Source organism: Myripristis murdjan, chromosome 12, assembly GCF_902150065.1.
Source record: "Myripristis murdjan chromosome 12, fMyrMur1.1, whole genome shotgun sequence".
NCBI classification, from domain to species: Eukaryota; Metazoa; Chordata; class Actinopteri; order Holocentriformes; family Holocentridae; genus Myripristis; species Myripristis murdjan.
This window is the reverse complement of record NC_043991.1, coordinates 5,236,999-5,257,375: the sequence shown is the minus strand read 5'-3', so window position 1 is coordinate 5,257,375 and position 20,377 is coordinate 5,236,999. Positions and strand designations below refer to the sequence as shown.

At 43.7% G+C, this 20,377-nt stretch overlaps 2 protein-coding genes across 3 annotated transcripts in view; both read left to right on the top strand.

Annotated features, from left to right (window-relative positions):
* Positions 1-7,582, top strand: part of atp2a2b (ATPase sarcoplasmic/endoplasmic reticulum Ca2+ transporting 2b) — a 43,095-nt gene extending 35,513 nt beyond the window's left edge. Inside the window, exons 20-24 of one of the 2 annotated variants that reach the window (XM_030065925.1) lie at positions 531-616; positions 858-991; positions 1,951-2,068; positions 3,093-3,213; positions 6,467-7,582. In XM_030065925.1, coding sequence (XP_029921785.1) covers positions 531-616; positions 858-991; positions 1,951-2,068; positions 3,093-3,213; positions 6,467-6,480 — 473 coding nt within the window. In that variant the 3' untranslated portion in view covers positions 6,481-7,582. Of the gene's footprint in view, positions 1-530; positions 617-857; positions 992-1,950; positions 2,069-3,092; positions 5,317-6,466 lie in introns of both variants that reach the window. The other variant, XM_030065924.1, reaches the window with a different exon arrangement.
* A 3,567-nt stretch (positions 7,583-11,149) lies between these two features.
* bcr (BCR activator of RhoGEF and GTPase) overlaps positions 11,150-20,377 on the top strand; it is a 164,356-nt gene continuing 155,128 nt past the window's right edge. Inside the window, exon 1 of the mRNA XM_030065922.1 lies at positions 11,150-12,986. Within this exon, the coding sequence (XP_029921782.1) occupies positions 11,351-12,986 (1,636 nt within the window). The 5' untranslated portion in view covers positions 11,150-11,350. The remainder of the gene's footprint in view (positions 12,987-20,377) is intronic.

The window sequence follows — 20,377 nt, the reverse complement described above, 5'->3', positions numbered from 1 at the left end:
ACATACAAGAGAGATTTGTTGTCGGATCTAAGAGCCCTAGGAGCTGAGGGCCGCTGAATAAGATCTGTGATGTAAGGTGGGGCCTGACCATTCAGAGCCTGGAATGCAATCAACACGGAACCCAACAAACAGAGGCTAGGACTGAGATGATGTGCTCACGCTTTTTACTACCAGTCAGCTGCATTTTGGACCATCTGCAGGCCAGATAGTGAAGACTGGGGAAGGCCGAAGTAAAGGGAATTGCAGTCGTCCACTCGTGATGTAATGAGCACATGAATAACTTTGGGGAAACCAGCTGCATAATATATACATTTGTTTTCTATAAGAATTGTTAACTGACATTAACCGTGTTTCCTTCATTGCTGCCATAAAGATGTAGCTGAAACCAAAACCTTAAAGCCTTAAAACCATGAGCTCCATCGCAGCAGCAGCAGCAGCAGCACAGGGTTGTGTTTGCTAAGAATATGGAAGCAGACTTAATGTAAGTCTGAGAGAGCGATCTGACGTTTGCATGTGCTCTTCCTCACCAGGTTATGTTGGTGCTGCCACTGTCGGTGCTGCTGCCTGGTGGTTTGTTGCTGCTGAGGACGGTCCAAGGATCACATTTTACCAACTGGTAGGAAGCCACAGCCAAACAAGAAAATTAAGACTTTAATTTTCCTCACACAAACTCCCAAAGTCCAAGAAGTGAAATGCACACACTTATTACCAGACAGTTTCTCCACAAAGAGATGTAACTTTCTATTCACAGGACACACTCCAAAATACAAATAATAGAATAATATAATACATGAATGTATAGTTGTATTTTATAATTACTTGACTGTTGTTGTTTTTTTCCCCTACTCTCATTATAGAGCCACTTCCTGCAGTGCGGTCCAGAAAATCCAGACTTCAAGGGTCTGGACTGTGAGCTGTTTGAGTCGCCCTACCCCATGACCATGGCCCTGTCGGTGCTGGTCACCATCGAGATGTGTAACGCCCTCAACAGGTCAGCTTCAGCAAGGCAGCTTCAGGCAGCTTCAGTTCCCAGTACCTGATGCTTCCAGCATGTTAAACCAACTCCAGACAGTGTGTTTTTTTTCTGATATTATACAGTGACAGATTTCATCCTTGGATTTAAAGAAAAACAATCCATTCCCTGCTGTTACCGATGCACGGTGGCTGTTGTTTACAGCAGCTGAATCAAAGTCCAACCTGCAAACAACCTGACCTTTTCAGCTCTGTGGCTGAACTTGCAGATGCATCTGTGTCAACTTCAGAGAAAGCATTTCTCAGGCTATTTAGTGAATGGGTTTGGGTGTATTGGACTGCAACAAATGCATTTCAAAATTCATGGATAATGCATAGTATGTACTTAGATTTTAGATCTAAATAATATCAGCGACAGTGCAAAACTTGATTTTAATTCAGCATGATGGTTGAATTAAAACAACCAGTGTTTCTTAGTAATGAAGCTGAACTTAAATCAGTTTGTTGTATCAGTCATGCTCAGCTGTTTTCTCAGTTTTACACTGCAACAGGTGCTGCTACATTGGAAAGGTTTTACTCAGCTTCTCACTCAGCTTCTCTTTTATCCTGTCGGAGAACAATACAATATAAAACATGAGTTTGAGTTTATTCACATGCATGCTCACAGTTGACGTCTGAGTAGAAGCAGAATTTACATTAATTAAAACCAGAAAATATGTGTGCATGATTGTATATCATAAAAATATAAAACTAGATATCTACATATACATGTGCACCCATGCATTCACGGTCATACATTCACAAATTTGACTGTACACTTACATGCAGCCTTGCATGCATTTTACAATACCATAGAACAGCAGTATACCACACAAACCGCATGTTGACAGAATGGGTTAAAAACAGTGACTGTATGTAAGTAATAAGTCAGTGAGTGTGTATTAAACACGGCTGCTGGTCTTTGTCTTGTCGCTCCAGTGTGTCAGAGAACCAGTCCCTGCTGCGAATGCCTCCCTGGGAGAATGTGTGGCTGCTTGGAGCCATCTGCCTCTCCATGTCCCTTCACTTCCTCATCCTCTATGTGGAGCCTCTTCCAGTGAGAAAACACTTCCCTCTAGTTCACTGACACACACAAAGAGATACACACACACACACAACAAAAGCAACAATAGTCCCTTAATTTTAGGCCAAAATTGGGGTCAACCTAGGACAAATTGCAAGAGAAGCAAACTCAACTGATTTTGTATCCTCAGTTTGTCCTGAGTGAGGGAAAAAAGTCTCAAGGAATCCCATTGGTGGAGAGTTTTGAAAATCACCTCTATATGACCACATAATACCAAAAAACACGTTTTTTAACACACAGGGGAAAGGGGTTCAAAATTTTACTTTCAGATATCACTATAAAAATTCACAAGTTGATTACACACACAAAGACAAGAAAAAAAGTCAATTACAAGTTCTTTGAATTATTCTGTTTACACATGCATATCACACATTATCTGATTTGATATGCGCTAATAAGGAATATAAGGAATAAATGCCAGAAGAGACATTTAAACAGTGAATTAAAAGGTTACTATATATATAGTAACCTTGAATTAAAAGGTTACTATATATACAGTGAATTAAAAGGTTACTATATATACAGTAACCTTTTAATTCACTGTTTAAATGTCTCTTCCGGCATTTATTCCTTATATTCCTTATTAGCGCATATCAAATCAGATAATGTGTGATATGCATGTGTAAACAGAATAATTCAAAGAACTTGTAATTGACTTTTTTTCTTGTCTTTGTGTGTGTGATCAACTTGTGAATTTTTATAGTGATATCTGAAAGTAAAATTTTGAACCCCTTTCCCCTGTGTGTTAAAAACAGTGTTTTTTGGTAATATATGGTCATAAATAGGTGATTTTCAAAACTTTACACCAATGGGATTCCTTGGGACTTTTCCCCCTCACTCAGGACAAACTGAGGATACAAAATCAGTTGAGTTTTCTTCTCTTACAATTTGTCCTAGGTTTTTTCATAAAATGACTGGACTAAAATGGAAGTAAAATAACCAAACCAATCTCAGCACTTTTTTTTTTTTTTTTAAAATCTCGTGTGCCTGTTCTCAGATCATCTTCCAGATCACGCCTCTGAACCTGACGCAGTGGCTGATGGTGCTGAAGATCTCACTGCCTGTCATCCTGCTGGACGAGATGCTCAAGTTCGCCGCCAGGAACTACCTGGAGCCCGGTAAAGAGCTGGAGAAGCCGGCCGGCACCAAAGGCTGCTCCCTGTCTGCATGTACGGAGGGCATCTCCTGGCCCTTCGTGGCCATCGCGCTGCCCTTGGTGCTCTGGATCTACAGCTGCGACACTAACATGGCCGACATGTTCTGGTCCTGACTGACTTGAGCACAACCTTGACTTTTCCATCTCCCCTCCCTCCCTCCCTCTCCCTCCCCCCACCGCCACTCCCCCACTCGTCCTCTCCCTCCTCCCTCTCTGCCTTCCTACGTGTGCATAGCTAGTGTGTGTGCGTGTTTGTAGACTTAGAGTGTGTGTGCCTGCCGAGTGTGCACGAGAAGGACCAAGTTTAACACACAAACCGTAACGAGTAATATAAAAAATGTAACGTTGAAAAGTCATGTTTTTTTTTGTTTTTGTTGTTTTTGTTTTGTTTTTTTAAGTAAGATTTGTGAATGGGTGAGGCTTTAATGCAAGTGTTAGACGACCATCACTCCCGTAGCTGTGGACGTTTTCGCTGGTTTAAACGAAAATACTGTTAACATGTTATCATACTTTTTTTTTTTTTTTTTTCTTTTTTCCAACAATGCCTTTTTAAATTTGTATTTTTGAAGATTGGGAATTATCATTTTTTTCACTACAGTAACAACTAGGTTTTGATTTTGTTTTGTTAAGCATCCCTTTTTCATACAAAACAGAGATATTTAAAAGCAGTCCATTGACCTGTACAGAGATTGAATTTATGCAAATCTTTTTTTTTCTGTTTTTGTTTTTTGTTTTTTTTCCTTTGTAAATCGTTTTACCAGCGTGGCTTAGACGGAACGCCTTGATTTATTTTCTAATGTTTACCATTGTGTCTTCAGTATAAACTCTTTCAGAGTGGACAAGCTCCATGTGGCAGAGGAGGATGAGGAAAGGTCTGGGAGTGAACGTTTTAAAGCACCACTAAACAAACAAAAAAACACAAAAAAAAAAAGGAAAAAGAGGAAAAAAAAAGTCCTGAAAATGAAAGCTGCATGTTCTGTGACCAAGCATGAACTGTATGTGGTTTTTCATTCCTAATTTAATTGTGTACGTCCCCATGTTAGTGTATAAATGACCTTGATGGATGTCTGTTTTTTTTTGTTATGATTTGAGAAGCCAGTTTTTCTGCACTAGGCAGAGCACAGCTACCTCAATACAAAACATTTTTTTTGCTCATCTCTAGATGCTTCCCCTCATGGCTTTCCACAGTCAACACTTACATCCTAACTACAGCGTAACATCTGAGGTGTGCCCCCAATTGCTTGTGCAGAAAACAAAGAACAAAATCATCCTTCCCCTCTGGCCTTTTTAAGGATATATTGTTTCTATTTTTAATTGATTTGACGTTCATTAACTTTATTTGTGTTGTGTTTCTGAGGCAGAACTGGGTGGGGATGAAGTATGTTAATATTACCATCTCCATGGGGTATGGGGTTTGATTCAAAGGAGTGTAATGTCGAAAAGTAAAAAATAAATACTATAATAATACTAATGCTTTAGACATAAACTTTGATTGCAAATGAGACCCCAAATATGTTTTTTTTCTACTTCAAGGAAAAATACATTCATGAACCCTTTGAATCAAAGTGTTTTTTGTCTTTATTTAACAGGGCTGAGGTAAATGGTTTTGCCAGATCATTTCTCTTCAGTGTTTTGTTTTGTTTTTTTGGTATGTGCATACAATACTTGAATACAGATCATTTACAGACTGATGAATGCTTCATGTTTACTTGGCACAACATGGCGGGCAGGGGATATTTGTGATACAGAAACCAAATCTAGTGTATTTTTGACCCTTTCAGAGGCTTTAATGTGTAGGGGTCTCGATTTGTACCGGGCATTCTGCACCCTGTGGTAGTAAATTCATGCTGCAGCCGAGTCCCTACAGCTCCAGCTCTGCTCTCGGGCCACTTAGGCTTTATTTTGTATGGAAAGAGCCTCGTGCGGCGAAACGCTCCTGGTTTGAAAGCATGGCGTGTTTTTTTGGAAGAAGCCTGGGTTTGTTCTCACTGTGTGTCTGTGATTCACCTGTAACAACTGTGTGCTTTCTCCTTCAATGCCTTCCACTGGCCCCCCTGTCACTAGAGTGAGTATCCCTTTGCTTTCTTCACACTCCACAAAACAGCCGTCTCACCACAGAAAAATCTGCAGGAAAACGGGAAAAACTGCGCCTGGCTTTGTTTTCACCTTCAGTCTAGAAACGGTTTGAGAAATCAGTCCTGGTCGTGAAGGAGTATTCAAACACACTGAAAAAACTCAAACTCTTACCAAGATTATTTGTCTTATTTCAAGTCAAAAATGTCTTATTTCTAGTCAAAATATCTCATTACACTTAAAATAAGACATGATCACCTCAGAAGTAACTTGTTTTTAGACAATTGTCTCTTGTTTCAAGTGAAAATTTGCTTGTTTCTTTGGCAAAATTTGTTTCTTGTTTCTAGCTAATTTTCACTTATTTCAAGTGAATTTTCACTTTTTCCACTGGCAAATTTTGCCAATGAAACAAGCAAATTTTCACTTGTTTCAAGCGAATCTTCACTTGAAACAAGTGAAAATTTTCTAAAAACAATTTACTTCTGAGGTGATCATGTCTTATTTTAAGTGTAATGAGATATTTTGACTAGAAATAAGACATTTTTGACTTGAAATAAGACAAATAATCTTGGTAAGATTTTGCGTTTTTGCAGTGCATTTTGGGCAAAATACTCTTACACTTGCCCAGACTGAGATGTTTGATACCACTTTGACCTCTGTGCATCCTGTTGTTCAGTTCCTGTGGGTAGCATTTGGTGTTAGCTTAGCATAAAGACTGGAAGTCTATAGGAGTCATTAGCCTTGCTCTATTAAAGTGAAAAACAAACCTCACAGCAACACCAAACTGTGGTGTCAAACATCGTGTCTCAGTCTGGTGCAGTAGTAAATGAACTAAATAAATAGATAAATAAATAAAAATGAATACATCCCACCAGAAATTGGTTAATAAATGTTTTTCAGTTCTGATCCATTGTTCAAGAAATTCAGTTTTAATTTCAATTCTCATTTCCACCTGTGCACCGTTCTTCTCACCCCCTCTCACACTCGCTTACCATCACACAAATATCTTCATAAGACAGCATGGAAATTGGTGTTTCAAACATATTTTTGACGAATAATAATAATAATACTCGTTCCTGAAATGTTCCAGAGCTCATATGTGGGACTAATTTATCTTTTTTTTTCCTCCCTCTCCTCTTCAGGTTGGCTCTCGTAAAGCTTCCATTCCTCGCAATTCAGAGTAGCACAGCGGCTGGAATCCGCCTACAGTCCAGCGCGTGTGTGCGCGCTCTCTCTCCGAAACTCAACACACCTCAGAGACCGCGCTGACCAGCAGTGTGTGTGTGTGTATCCTGCTCGTAAAGACTTCAAAGGCAGGTTTTCATAATAAATGATGCCAAAAAAGACCAAATACATACGGATATATTGACTATTTAAAAGTTGCTGGACGTGGAGCATGTTCCCCACCGCCCCATCACCGCAACACACAGACACACACACACACACACACACACACACACACACACAACATTATTCCAGTTTTGTGTGCAGGGAAACTCCTTAATAACCCCTCGGCATTCCTCCTTGCATGAACGACTTACTCCAAACCTCCATGGTTCCTTGACACTCGGAAAAACTTTGAAAACACTGGGTTTGATCGGTCACTGCTGTATATCAGTGTATAATAATCATGCATGTGTTTCAGCTGTATGTAGGCTTTGCAATTTATATTTATAGATTATAATGTACAAGCTCCAAAATATTACATGACGGCAGATGGTTTTACAGAGGAAGATATATATATATTAGGGAATCACTGTTTTTATTACTATACTGCTTTTTGGGGAATTTGCACAACGTGTGACATGAAGAAGTGACTCATACTAAGAACTTGACTGTGGTCTTCTACTTGAGTTTGAACTGTTTTTGTTTTTTATTTTATTTTATTTTTCCTCTCACGACTGTGGGCCAAATCGCTGATCTATTTCCTTACGAGACGGACACTTTGATTCATCGGTATCCTGCAATACAACAGTGTTCTCCTGTACCTGTCGAGTGTTTTCTTTCTTGTCTCCGCATCACTGTCATCATGTATCTTTATCGACTGCAGTAAAACTGTGATCTAACGTGAGGGGGGGGCCCGTATCGCCCCCCCCCTCAGAAACACCATGTCGAAGAACAATATCGATAACCATATGTTTAAAAAAAAAAAGAAAAAAAAGAAGAAGAAGACGATCATTATTGATGTCGAATAATGATTGTACATGCATTACTGAGATTGTGGTTTCAGGTAAATAAAACATATTATGGTCTTTAAATTGTTTGGGTTTTTTTGTTTGTAATTCTGTGTTTCTGAAATAGGGGTTGTGCTCCCAACAGGGCCGTTTCTAACCATTTGGGGGCCCTAAATGACGTCATATAGGCCCCCCCTGCACTTTTCATGAGCTAAAATGAAGACGACATCAACATGCAAGCAAGTAGACACTCAAAATTTTCTAGATTGAACTCATAAATTTACAAGAAAAAAAAACCTTGGATATTCTCTGAGGTTAAAGTGGTAAATTTACGGGGAAAAAGAATCAAATTCTCAGATTATAAAGTCAAATTTACAAGATCAGTGAGATCGCTGCATGGAGCCCAGACTCTCTGGTGGCGCCCCTGGCCGTGCAGATAATCGGTATGCAGGATGAGTTTTGTTTCATCATCTATGAACAAAAGTTACAGCTCCGGCTGCATTATTTATCGGTTACAATACAGAACAAAAGTGGCCTAATTTGAGCTCAGAAATAACTCTGCAAGCTGCATCCCCTGTAGTCTGCACAAAATAATTAAAAATAAAAACAATCTAAAAGGAAACCGCTGAGTAATTCAAGTGAAACTGGGATCAACAGGAAACAGCAGCTGATACGAACCCGAGGCTCTCACATCAGTCTCTATCTGGAGACACACACACACACACCAAAACCAAACATTATGGAATCAGAGCAGCACCAGTGCTCGTGTTTCCACTCATAATTTAATTGATTTTACTGCTTTATTTAAATGTTATTCATTATATCATTCAAACCCTTTTTTAAATTGAAATATTTGCATCCAGTTATTATCAGCTATGTGTAATTAGCAAAATAAGAGGTTCTGTGATACGTATCAATTCATTCATTCATTCATCAGTTAATGGTTTATGATGAATTAGGTAGAATCAGAAGTAAAGGAAAAACCAGCAGATAGTTGCTGTGATGTCAGTTCAGCAAACCTGCTGTCAAAAAAGCAAAAGGTTGACATGGAATGTAGATTTTTTTCAAAAAAGATGGAAAGCAGTTATTTTATTTTCTTCTTGGAGGTAAATGGCAAAACTGTCTGTTATATATTTGTTGCATTTCTGTCCCCTGCTTTATGTAATCCTCCATTCTGTGTTATTTCCATGAGCCAACATGCAGTTTCTCACTGATCGGTATGGGCTACAAATTGAGGAATTCAAAACAATAAATCAGAAAGTAGCCTAAAATCTCCATGTGTAGTAAAAACAACCCGGAGTCCGGTGAAAGTCTCATTTGAAAGATGCGGCTCCACCACGAGACCAGAGCCTGACCGCCCTGAGACTCACCGCTGACCTCTGGCCACTGGGTGGCGGTGTTGAGCTTCCAGCAGCACACTCTGCTGTTCTGTAACACCTGCCTGACAGGTAGGCCCTGTTTCAACCTGGCGATGACGTCAGCCATGATCACAAGCAAAAACTAGTAATTTTCTGTCGCAACAATAAACTAAACTAAATAAACTAAATGATAGACATTTAGCAGAAGGCCAGCAGCTTGTTTGTTGAGATAGTTGGGAATGTATGTCCTGTCTGTATGACTCTGCATGGCTTAACCTCCCCACCCCCCACCACACACACACACACACACACACACACACACACACACACACACACACACGCCCTAAGTGCTTTCATAAAGCAGAAAACAACTGACACACTCAGCTCACACACATGAAACAGCCTGCAGACACGTTTCAGACACACACTGTTCATTTACATTAACATTAAATCATGGTTGACTTGAAAATTAAGTGTCAATAACCTGAGGGAGGCTGTGTTTGAGGTCTTGTCCCTGTTTCGAAGTATTTGATGTGTTCTTGTGAAGTATGTTCTGCTGTGTGCACAGTACTGCTGTTCCTGTTTCAACTCAACTTTATTTACATGGCACCTGCCACACAAACATGCAGCCCAAAGTGCCTCACAGTGCAAGGTTTAAAAAAAAAAAAAAAAAAAAAAAAAATAGACTACACGAAAAAAAATGACAATAAAAACTATAAAATGTTAAAAACAAACAAATAAAAGTCAATAAAATCAATATAAAATACAAAATACACGAGGATAAAAATAAATATCAGACCTAATGATTATACTGAAATACTAAGGCTATAGCTTTACTCCAAAATAAAAGCCAGACTGAAAAGATAGGTCTTTAGTTTTATTTCAAATATTTAATTGCATTTTATGTGCCTTTTGTAGCTGTCATGACACCTGAGACAGCAGAGCTAGACTGGCACATTTACAGAAATGTCTTAATGTGCTCTGTGACTGTAACTTTAAACTGTATAAATAAAAAAATGAAATAAACATCTTAACTGTTTATAGGTCCATTATATGAAGATTACAGCTATGTGTGCATTGTTTTTTCAATCACCTAACTCTTATTTATGGAATAAGTGTAATATTTTTATAGGATTAACTCGCATATTTATACATAAAGCACATAGCCTACCGTTTTTTTTTAAACAAATTTCTAATGCACATAGTTTTGTATTTCTTATTTCTTTTCAATTTCTTATGATTTCTAATAATTTCAACTACATGCTTATGAAATATTCTTCTCTTGGGAATTTGAGCAACTTTTTCTGACTTTTTTTTCTGACCCAGTTTCCCCTCGAGGCTCAGTCAAGTTTTTCTGATTCTGATTCTGGTAAAGCTGACATCATATCTGAGCCATGTTTCCCAAAAAATTACTAACAAGCCGGTGGGATAAAGAAAAAGTGGAATGATGCCGGTCATTTTTCTGATACTTGTGTAATACCCAAATTTCAGGATGGATATCAAAGGCAGCTGCATTTCGTAATAAATCCGTCTGGGGTTTCAAAAAAAAAAAAAAAAAAAAAGGAAAAAAGGGGGACTATAATCCAGGTGAGAGTTGAACACATCCTTCGCTCTGTCTCTTTAACCAGTAGGATCGCTGGTCGGTGGTTTTTCAGTCTGGTCCCTCCCATTCCTGCAGCTCATCCAGTGGAGCACTGAGATGGGAGCACACACGGCACCATCACGGCCAAGGAAACGGGATAAATCCGGTTAAAAAAAAAAACCTATCCCACTAAGCGCGCCGTGGAAAAATGGGATAACAAGGCTGAAGAAAACATCGACGTATCCCGGCTCCCAGCATAATCTTTGTAGGAGGAAAAAAAAAAAAAAACACACCACATATGTCGCCGTCGCTTATTGCGCTTTTCATCCCGTCTCCTCGCTGCGCGCTGCTGGTACAAAGGAGCTCCAGGAACAAGAGCACCAGCGGGAATATCGGCATATGAATGAACCGTGGGACGAGGAATGAATGGATCGCGCTGTAATCGTGGTTTATAAACACAGACAGTGAGTAGACGAGGAGGATTTCTCACTTTCCGGGCCGCAGACAACAACACGGGACGCGGATCGGCCGTTGGAGCGGAGGACAGATGCTGTCATTGTGTCGAGGCTGAGATTTTCTCCCTTAATATCCTCGCAAGTGGTCATTCCCGTGGAATAATGCGCGAGAAAAGCCAAGGGTGTACGATTTTATTCCTCAAGTCTCACTCATTCCTGGATTTTATTCCTCTGACGGGGCAGGAGTCGGTTTTTCTGGTTCGCAATTGGATATATTGTTGCGCCGATGACAAGTGCCAGCAATTAGACTTTCACTGATTGTTTCTTTTTTTTCATTGTGTCTGCCGTCGTTGCCCGTTTCTGCCCCTTGCAGACAGCTGGATTACAAGAGACAGCCCTTACATCATCCCCCTGCGTGTGAACTAAAGGGTCGCTTCGGATAAATAGATTGATAACAATGGTGGAGCCGGTTGGATTCATCGAGGCGTGGAAAGCGCAGTTCCCCGAGTCTGAGCCCCCCAAAATGGAGCTGCGGTCCGTGGGGGGCATCGAGCAGGAGCTTGAGAAATGCAAAGCCTCGATCAGAAGGCTGGAGCAGGAGGTGAACAAGGAGCGCTTCCGTATGATCTACCTGCAGACCCTCCTGGCCAAGGAGAGGAAGAGCTACGACAGGCAGCGGTGGGGCTTCAGGAAGACTCCGCTGAACGAGGGGATGGACCCGGCGGCCACCCAGCAGGGTGCAGACTGCCAGTCCCAGCAGCCACACATGCAGGAGACCGGAGGGGGGGTTGGATGCGGCGGCGGCGGCGGTGGTGGTGCGGGGGAGAGGAGCCGATTCCAGCCCATTGGGGAAGCTGGCAGATCCAAGCCGAGGCCCCCTCCAGCCAGGAAGTCCGCCTCCCACGGAGACGGCCTTGAGCTCCAGTCGGCCTTTGAGGTGCCCCAGCAGGCCGAGTCGACGTCCTGCGACAACCTGGACGGCCTGTCTCCATCTCCATCCAAACAGAGAGGCGGCATTTCCATCTCACCGCGGAGGCCCAGCCAGCCGCCGCCAGACAAGGATCTCCCGTCTGACCCCAAGGACAAGCTGGGCATGGGGCTCGGCGTGGCGGCGCTCCGGTCCAACTTTGAGCGGATCAAACGGGCCAACTCTCACTCGGCGGGCGACGTAGCGAAGGGCCAGGAGAAGCAGCAGCCGCCGCCGCCGCCTTTCTACACAAACATGGAGTTCCACCATGACAGGGGGCTGGTCCGGGTCAACGACCGCGACGTGTCCGACAAGATCAGCTCCCTGGGCAGCCAGGCCATGCAGATGGAGCGAAAGAGATCCCTCCACTCCCTCCCGGGTAACCTCGCCACGGTGGCCGGAGAGCTGCGCGCCAGGCCGGTCTACAGGGGTCGCTCTACTGAAAGCACCTGCGGTTATGATGCTGAGTATGAGGATGGAGAGCCGAACCCGCGGCACTCAGCCCGGGCCAACGGGGGCAAGCCGCCGCCTCCTCCCTGGCAGCCCTCCGACTTCCAGGCGTATTCCAGTGTCTATGTCGGTGGGGTGATGATGGGTGAAGGTGGCGGTGGGGATGGAAGAGGAGGCAGCAGTGGAGGTGGAAGTGGCGGTGGAGGTGGCGGGGTCACGATGAGAGATCAGGGCGCAGGTGACGACCACCTCCTCACCTGGCCGCGCCGCTCCTACTCCCCGGGGAGCTTCGAGGACGTCGGCGGAGGCGGCGGCTACACGCCGGACTGCAGCTCCAACGAGAACCTGACCTCCAGCGAGGAGGACTTCTCCTCGGGCCAGTCCAGCCACGTCTCCCCCAGCCCCACCACGGCCTTCCGCCGGCCCTTCAGGGAGAAGAGCCGCTCCCCGTCGCAGAACTCCCAGAACTCGCAGCACTCCTTCGACAGCAGCAGCCCGCCGACGCCGCAGTCCCAGAAGCGCCACCACCGGCAGCAGGGCGGCCATGTGGTCATGTCCGAGGCCACCATCGTCAGCGTCCGCAAGACCGGGCAGATCTGGCCGCCAGCCTCCCACCACGACCCCATGCCCCACGGAAGGGCCTCCCATGACAACAGTTTCCATGGAGACCACCTAGGTGAGTGGCGGCTGCTGTCTTTAATCTTTGCTGGAGTGGGAAAGAAGGGGCTGTTTTTATTAAAGAGCCTGGCGCAGACCGGGCGCCTGGTTGTGGAGATCCGGGGACGATAATTTGGTGATCTAGAAATGATGCTGCAAGCTGTTCCGCTGCATTTTAGCCTCCTCTTTTCATGTCATGACAGAAGTAATCCACAGATTCCAGAGAAAGGAATAAATAAGCACCGGTAAACAGATAATCCTCCCATGCTGGGACCGTGCACATTTAACAGGCGCTGCCTCTTTTAAAGCCACCAAACAGCCGCATGTGCAGCGATGTTTTTGTAATTGTAGGTTATGGTGTAAGAGGCCAACGACGCAAAGTTATGCGCATGTGCACGTGTGTTATGTGTGTATGTGTGCGTGCGCTCCATACACCTGACTGTGTGTCCTCTGGATGGCCTTGCGTGCGTGCATGTGTGTGCGTGAGTGTGTGTGTGTGTGTGTGTGAGAGAGAGAGAGATCCACCCCTTTGCTTATTCCTGGAATGTCAGCTGGTTGAATAATAAATGCGGTCAGTCTGAGTTGGAGCGGGGAGGTCGGGCTGCTCTCAGACGGCTCCCGCAGCTCCACGCACGCAATCCCAGTCCCAGGTGTCCGTCCTGGCTGGCTGTCTGTCTCCTCCTCCGAGTCTCAACCTGGAACTATTTCCCCATCAGGTTTCTCAGCACAGAACAAGACAAAAGAAATCACTCCTCCCACCCCCTTCCCCTTCCCTTCCTCCCCCCTGACTCACTCTCTCCAAACAATTAAGGTGCAGCACCACTAATTTACAGCCTCGGAGCTCCTGCACTTGTAACAGAGCAGACAGCAGACAGCCATGCATGCAGCCTGGAGCTAAAGACATGGGCACCGGGCCTGGCTGATTGGCTGTCAGGCTTGAGGAAAAACAATGGCAGAATATGCTGCAAATATCTACAAGCACATGACTGGAGAGCTGTGGTTTACTGTGATTCTTCCCATTGTGCAGCACTAGCAGTTCAGATGCTTGGATTATTATTATTATTATTATTATTATTATTATTATTTTGGGATATGTAGTGCTGTTTGCCAAGGTCTGGTCGGGTGCAGTGGTGTCATGTGGCACCTTTTGGCCCGTCATGTTCTGTGATTTTTTTTTTTTTATGCCGATGAAGTGAGTAGTATTTTAGCGCCCACTGTATTGTAACAGATTTGGGACTGACGCCCTGCTGGACCAGACAGGCAGCAGCATGTTGGCATCATGTGGCTGCTCTGGTGCCAGGATGAACTGGAGAGAGAGAGAGAGAGAGTGTGTGTGTGTGTGTGTGTGTGTGTGTGTGAGTGAGAGAGAGAGAGATTTGGAATGATGTGCACGAGGAGGATGGAGAATACCAAGAGAGATGAAGAGAGATGGAAAAGTGTGAAAGAAGAAGTGGGTGAGTAGAGGGTCAGCGGTTGTGTTATACCTGTTTTACACCAGGACGCCGTCGCCATGGTGATGCATCATCAGGTTAGGCCTGAAATAAATTAAGTCTCGACTCCAGGATGTGATACATGAGTTCAGCTGCACATTATCGTAACTCTGCATCACTGAGATACACTAGAGGTAATTATGGGAAGGAATCTTGATATTGTTCATAGCCTTAATATGAGCGGTGGAAAAAGTACTACAAGTACTTTACTCTGCTGGTATCTGACTGCAGTAGAAGTAGAAGTACTGCTCCTTGCTGGTATCTGACTGCAGTAGAAGTAGAAGTACTGTTCCTCTGCTGGTATGTGACTGCAGTAGAAGTAGAAGTACTGCAGTAAAAATCTCCTGCAGTAAAAGTCCAAAGTGTCTCATTTCAAATGTCCTGGCAGTAAAAAGTGACTGAGCTCCTTTTTCCAAACAGTAACTGTGTTAGCTGGGATCTTTTCCATGCAGTTAGAAAAGGAGGAGAGAACACGCTGCACACTACATGCTTTTAAAGGGACATTACACTCAAACTGAAGCGAGGACCCTGTAGACTCAGCTGACAAAATGTAGAATAAGCGTGTGATATGACAAATGACAAAAAAGTAGAACCAACAAAGCAGAAGCAGCTTCCTCTTCTTATGTACGCGGACTGAGCTTTGCTTTTATTGTGAAAGGCTCCACAATCCGTCGTTGATCGTTGGTTCTCTGTGATGGATCTGATTTAAAATGCAGTGAAGGACAAAACTCGATCCTGATTTCAAATGAAGAATGAATCCTGACCGCGGTCTGATCACCCTTCAGTGAAACAGCCCTGACGATCAGATTTCATGCCTTTGCTCTGCGAATGATTGACGGTTAGAAATCAACAAAACATCTGCCTTCAATGAAACCCCCGTCCAAACAAACAGCGCACCACCTACGTCTGCCTTTTTAAAAAAATTTTTTTTTAGACAATAAAGCTCCATCCGCCTCAGACAAGCTCTCAAGTTAGCCACCATGAGCTAATCCCTCAGTTTTTGCAGCGTGCAAAAACAAAACATCCGGCAAACAAACAGCGCTCAGATTATTATTTTTATTTATTTATTTATTTTTTTTGAAGTAAATGAATGTGCCATTAATCAGAATCCCTGCTCGTTTTGCAGATGACAAGCAGCAGACGAGCTCCACGGAGCGATTTACGACAATAACGCTAACATCCGTCGCTTTGTTTTACAATTAAGCCCGGAGAGAGTCTCTCGGCAAATGGCTCCGGCTAATTCCCCAGCTGCTGTGTTTGGGATTATCTGTGGCCTGTCTGCTCTCTTTGTTTTAACATCTTTTCCACAACAATGAGCCCTGTGGGGCGTTCAGGCCGGCCGGAAGAGAAGGGACGGACACGGACATGGACATGGACATGGACATGGAAGTGGGGATGGTGTGTGTGTGTGTGTGTGTGTTGCAGACAATGATGCCACTGCAAAAACGCAAAATCTTACCAAGATTATTTGTCTTATTTCAAGTCAAAAATGTCTTATTTCTAGTCAAAATACAGGGTGACACAAAAAAACGGGAACTTTTTAACAATCCAATAAAACCAAGAGTGATGGAAGAAAAATATTTTATTCATAGTAATTGAAACCTGAAAACATGCCATTTAAGAAACAATGATGGAACATTCATTTTTTAAAAATTGTGCTGCCACTTGCTCATGTCTGCCAATACGCACTTCAAAGATTCCCGTTTTTTTGGGTCACCCTGTACCTCCGTACACTTAAAATAAGACACGATCACCTCAGAAGTAACTTGTTTTTAGACAATTTTCACTTGTTTTAAGTGAAAATTCACTTGAAACAAGTGAAAATTTGCTTGTTTCATTGGCAAAATTTGCCAGTGGAAAAAGTGAAAATTCACTTGAAATAAGTGAAAATTAGCGAGAAACAAGAAACAAATTTTGCCAATGAAACAAGCAAATTTTCACTTGAAACGAGAGACAATTGTCTAAAAACAAGTTACTTCTGAGGTGATCATGTCTTATTTTAAGTGTACTGAGATATTTTGACTAGAAATTAGACATTTTTGACTTGAAATAAGACAAATAATCTTGGTAAGATTTTGAGTTTGTGCATTTAGTGGGATAATCTGGAATTTGAAAATCAGAAAGCTGTTGGCTGCCTGCTTCCTGTTTGGGGTTTAACCTCTGGGCGGACGATGCCGACAGCGACAGTGACGATGATGAATGTGACGTTTGCAGCAGGATGAAGAGGAAAGTAATGTGGAAGAGGAGCAGTGTGTGTGTGCGTGTGTGTGTGTGTGTGTGTGTGTGTGTGTGTGTGTTTTCCGTGGGAGGCTGATGAGAGTAATGAAGAGGAGGCCGGTGTGAGCGCGGTGAGGAAGACGGAGGGAGGCTGAGTGCAAGGCAGAGCTGTCGCTTCTCGCTTCACTGGGCGGCGATGCGGGGGCTGAGAGAGAGAGAGAGAGAGAGAGAGGAGAGGGAGAGAGAGAGAGAGAGAGAGAGAGAGAGGGAGAGAGAGAGAGAGAGAGAGAGGGAGAGAGAGAGAGAGAGGGAGAGAGAGAGAGAGAGAGAGAGAGAGAGAGGGAGAGAGAGAGAGAGAGAGAGAGGGAGAGAGAGAGAGGGAGAGAGAGAGAGAGAGGGAGAGAGAGGGAGAGAGAGAGAGAGAGGGAGAGAGAGAGAGGCACAGATGGGAAGAACTCTCCCCGTTGCGTAACTGAAAACACACACACACACACACACACACACACACACACACACAGACACACACACACACACACACACACACACACACACACACACACACACACACAGACACACACACACACACACACACACACACACACACACACACACACACACACACACCCAACACACTGGGCTCACTCCTCTACCTGAGTCTGATCTGTGTGTTTGTGTTCAGCTCGGCTGTTTGCTGCTCCGCCTCTCAGAGGAGGAGACACTCCGCCTGACCCGCCCTCCTCTACTCCTCCTCTACTCTCCTCTCCTCCTCTACTCCTCCTCTCCTCTACTCCTCCTCTACTCCTCCTCTACTCTCCTCTACTCTCCTCTCCTCCTCTACTCTACTCCTCTACTCCTCCTTTACTCTCCTCCGCTCCTTTCCTCTCCTCCTCTCCTCTCCTCCTCTACTCTCCTCTCCTCCTCTCCTCCTCTACTCTCCTCTCCTCCTCTACTCTACTCCTCTACTCTACTCCTCTACTCTCCTCCTCTACTCTCCTCTACTCTCCTCCTCTCCTCTCCTCCTCTCCTCTCTTCTCTTCTTCTCTCATCTCCTTTCTTCTTTCCTCTTCTCCTCTCTCCTTTTCTTTCCTCTCCTCCTCCTTGTTCCCTCCTTCTCTTCTCTCCTCTCATTTTCTTGTACTTTTCTCTCCTCTTTTGTTTTTTCCTCTCCTCCTCCCCTCTCTCCTCTCTTCTTCTCTTCTTCTCCTCTTCTTTCTTCTCCTCTTCTCTTCTTATCTCCTCTCTTCTCTTCTCTCTTCTGATCTCCTTTCCTCTTTGCTCTTCTCTCTCTCCTTATCTTTCCTCTCCTCTTTTGTTCCCTCCTTCTCTTCTCTTCTCTTCTCTCCTCTCATTTCTTCCACTTTTCTCTCCTCTTTTGTTTTTCCTCTCCTCCCTCCTCTTGTCTTCTTCTCTCCTCTCTTCTCATCTCCTTTCCTTTTCTCTTCTCTTCTCTTCTCCTCTCTCCTTTTCTTTTCTCCTCTTGTTTTTTTCCTCTCCTCTCCTCTCTCTTCTTCTTCTTCTCTCTTCTCTTCTCTTCTTCTCTTCTCTCTTCTCATCTCCTTTCCTCCCTTTTCTCTTTCCTCCTCTCTCTCCTTTTCTTTTCTCTCCTCTTTTGTTCCCTCCTTCTCTTCTCTCCTCTCCTCTCCTCTCCTCTCCTCTCATTTCTTCCACTTTTCTCTCCTCTTGTTTTTTTCCTCTCTTTTCTTCATCTCTTCTCTTCTCTTCTCTCCTCTCCTCTCCTCTCCTCTCATTTCTTCCACTTTTCTCTCCTCTTTTGTTTTTTCCTCTCTTTTCTTCGTCTCTTCTCTTCTCATCTTTTCTGGTCTCTTCTTCCTCTCTTACTTTGCCCTCTTTTCTTTTCTCTTCTTTCCTCTTCTCCTCCCCTCTTCTCTTCTTTCCTGTCCTGTTCTGGTCTTTTCTGGTCTCTTCTATCCTCTCCCTTTCTCAACTCTCCTCCTCTCTTCTTCTCTCTCTCTTCTCTCTCTACTCTTCTTCTCTTCTCTCCTCCTTTTCCCTCTTCTCTCTCTCCTCTCCTCTCATCAGCTCTTCTCTTCTCTGTCCTCTTCTCTCTTCTCTCCTCCTTCTCTCTCTCCTCTCCTCTCATCAGCTCTTCTCTTCTCTGTCCTCTTCTCTCTTCTCTCCTCCTTCTCTCTCTTCTCTCTTCTCTGTCCTCTTCTCTCCTCTCCTCTCCTCCCTCTCTTCCTCTCTTCTTCTCTTCTCTGATCATTTCCTGATGCCAGTTGCTCTTCATGTAAACAACAACAGTAATTGTTTCATGATGTGTTTTGTGTATTTGATGTGTGTGTGTGTGTGTGTGTGTGTGTGTGTGTGTGGGGAGGGGGGGTCGGGGGGGTCGGGGGCAGAGATGACTAAAGTCTCAGGGACGGAGGAGAGACGGAGAGCGAGAGAAAAGCGTGAAGGCCTGAAAAAGACGATTCCCCCCGAGAGTCGAGACTCCAAATGCAGAAAAACACAACGAGAGGCGAAACATCTGTGAGCCGCGGCGTTACGTACGGCATGCGATCACACACACACACACACACACACACCAGCATGCACATCAACTTATTGATCTAGCCAACTGAAAAAAGAAAAAAAAAGAAAACCAGAAATATTTCCTGCAGAAATGAAACATAATTGACGTGACGACTTGAAAAACATCTTCATGGAAACCGGATAGACGTTGTGTGTGTGTGTGTGTGTGTGTGTGTGTGTGTGTGTGTGTGTGTGTGTGTGTGTGTGTTGGGAAAACCTGCGAGAATTTGCCTTTCATCTCCTTCTCTGACACTACAAACACACTTCAGCTCCTGAGTGTGCGCAGCGTGTCACCAGACGTGTAATTCAACGTGTCAGCTTTTATTCAGGCTTTTATTCTGAAACTCCACCAAAGGCCCCGTCGGCAGAAGCCAGAGGCCATAATGCATCTGTGCTCGTCAAGTCGTTTTGCTTTTTTTAATTGACTGAAATCTTTGTTCGCTGTGATCCGTCGGTTTTGTCAGCAGGAAGAAAATGTTTCCAAAAATGTCCCCACAGATTATTTTTGATATAGATAAGCGATAAGAGAAGGAATGTAGTCTGCACAGTCACCAAAGTGAAGTCAGATTCCTACACATACAGTGCCATTTGCTGAATGGATGCCTCAAAATGAATGAAGTCGATGCAGAATGGGAAAAAAAAAAAACAAAAAAACAGGATTTTGTGCGATAACATGAAGCTTAAAAACTGTTTTAAGCGACACACATTTGTCTAAGCCTCACTTTCATGGCTCGTTTTACTCCCCTGGCCTCCAAAATGATGGAACTATTTTATTTTATTTATTTATTTTTTTTTTGCCGTAGCACCGCCACCGTGTCCCCCTGTGGGCCGATTAAAGCTTTGTGTGTGTTCATTTTGGAGTGGTGCACTGTCATTCCTGCCAAACCTGGTGCATGTGTAAGACTCACACACACACACCTTTATCAAGATGTTGGTCATAATCATGCAAACTGATAATATTATTATGTGTCGACAGCTTCATACAGACTGTTTTAGTCCAGTCATTTTATGAAAAAACCCTAGGACAAATTGCAAGAGAAGCAAACTCAACTGATTTTGTATCCTCAGTTTGTCCTGAGTGAGAGAAAAAAGTCCCAAGGAATCCCATTGGTGGAAAGTTTTGAAAATCACCTATTTATGACCACATATTACCAAAAAACACTGTTTTTAA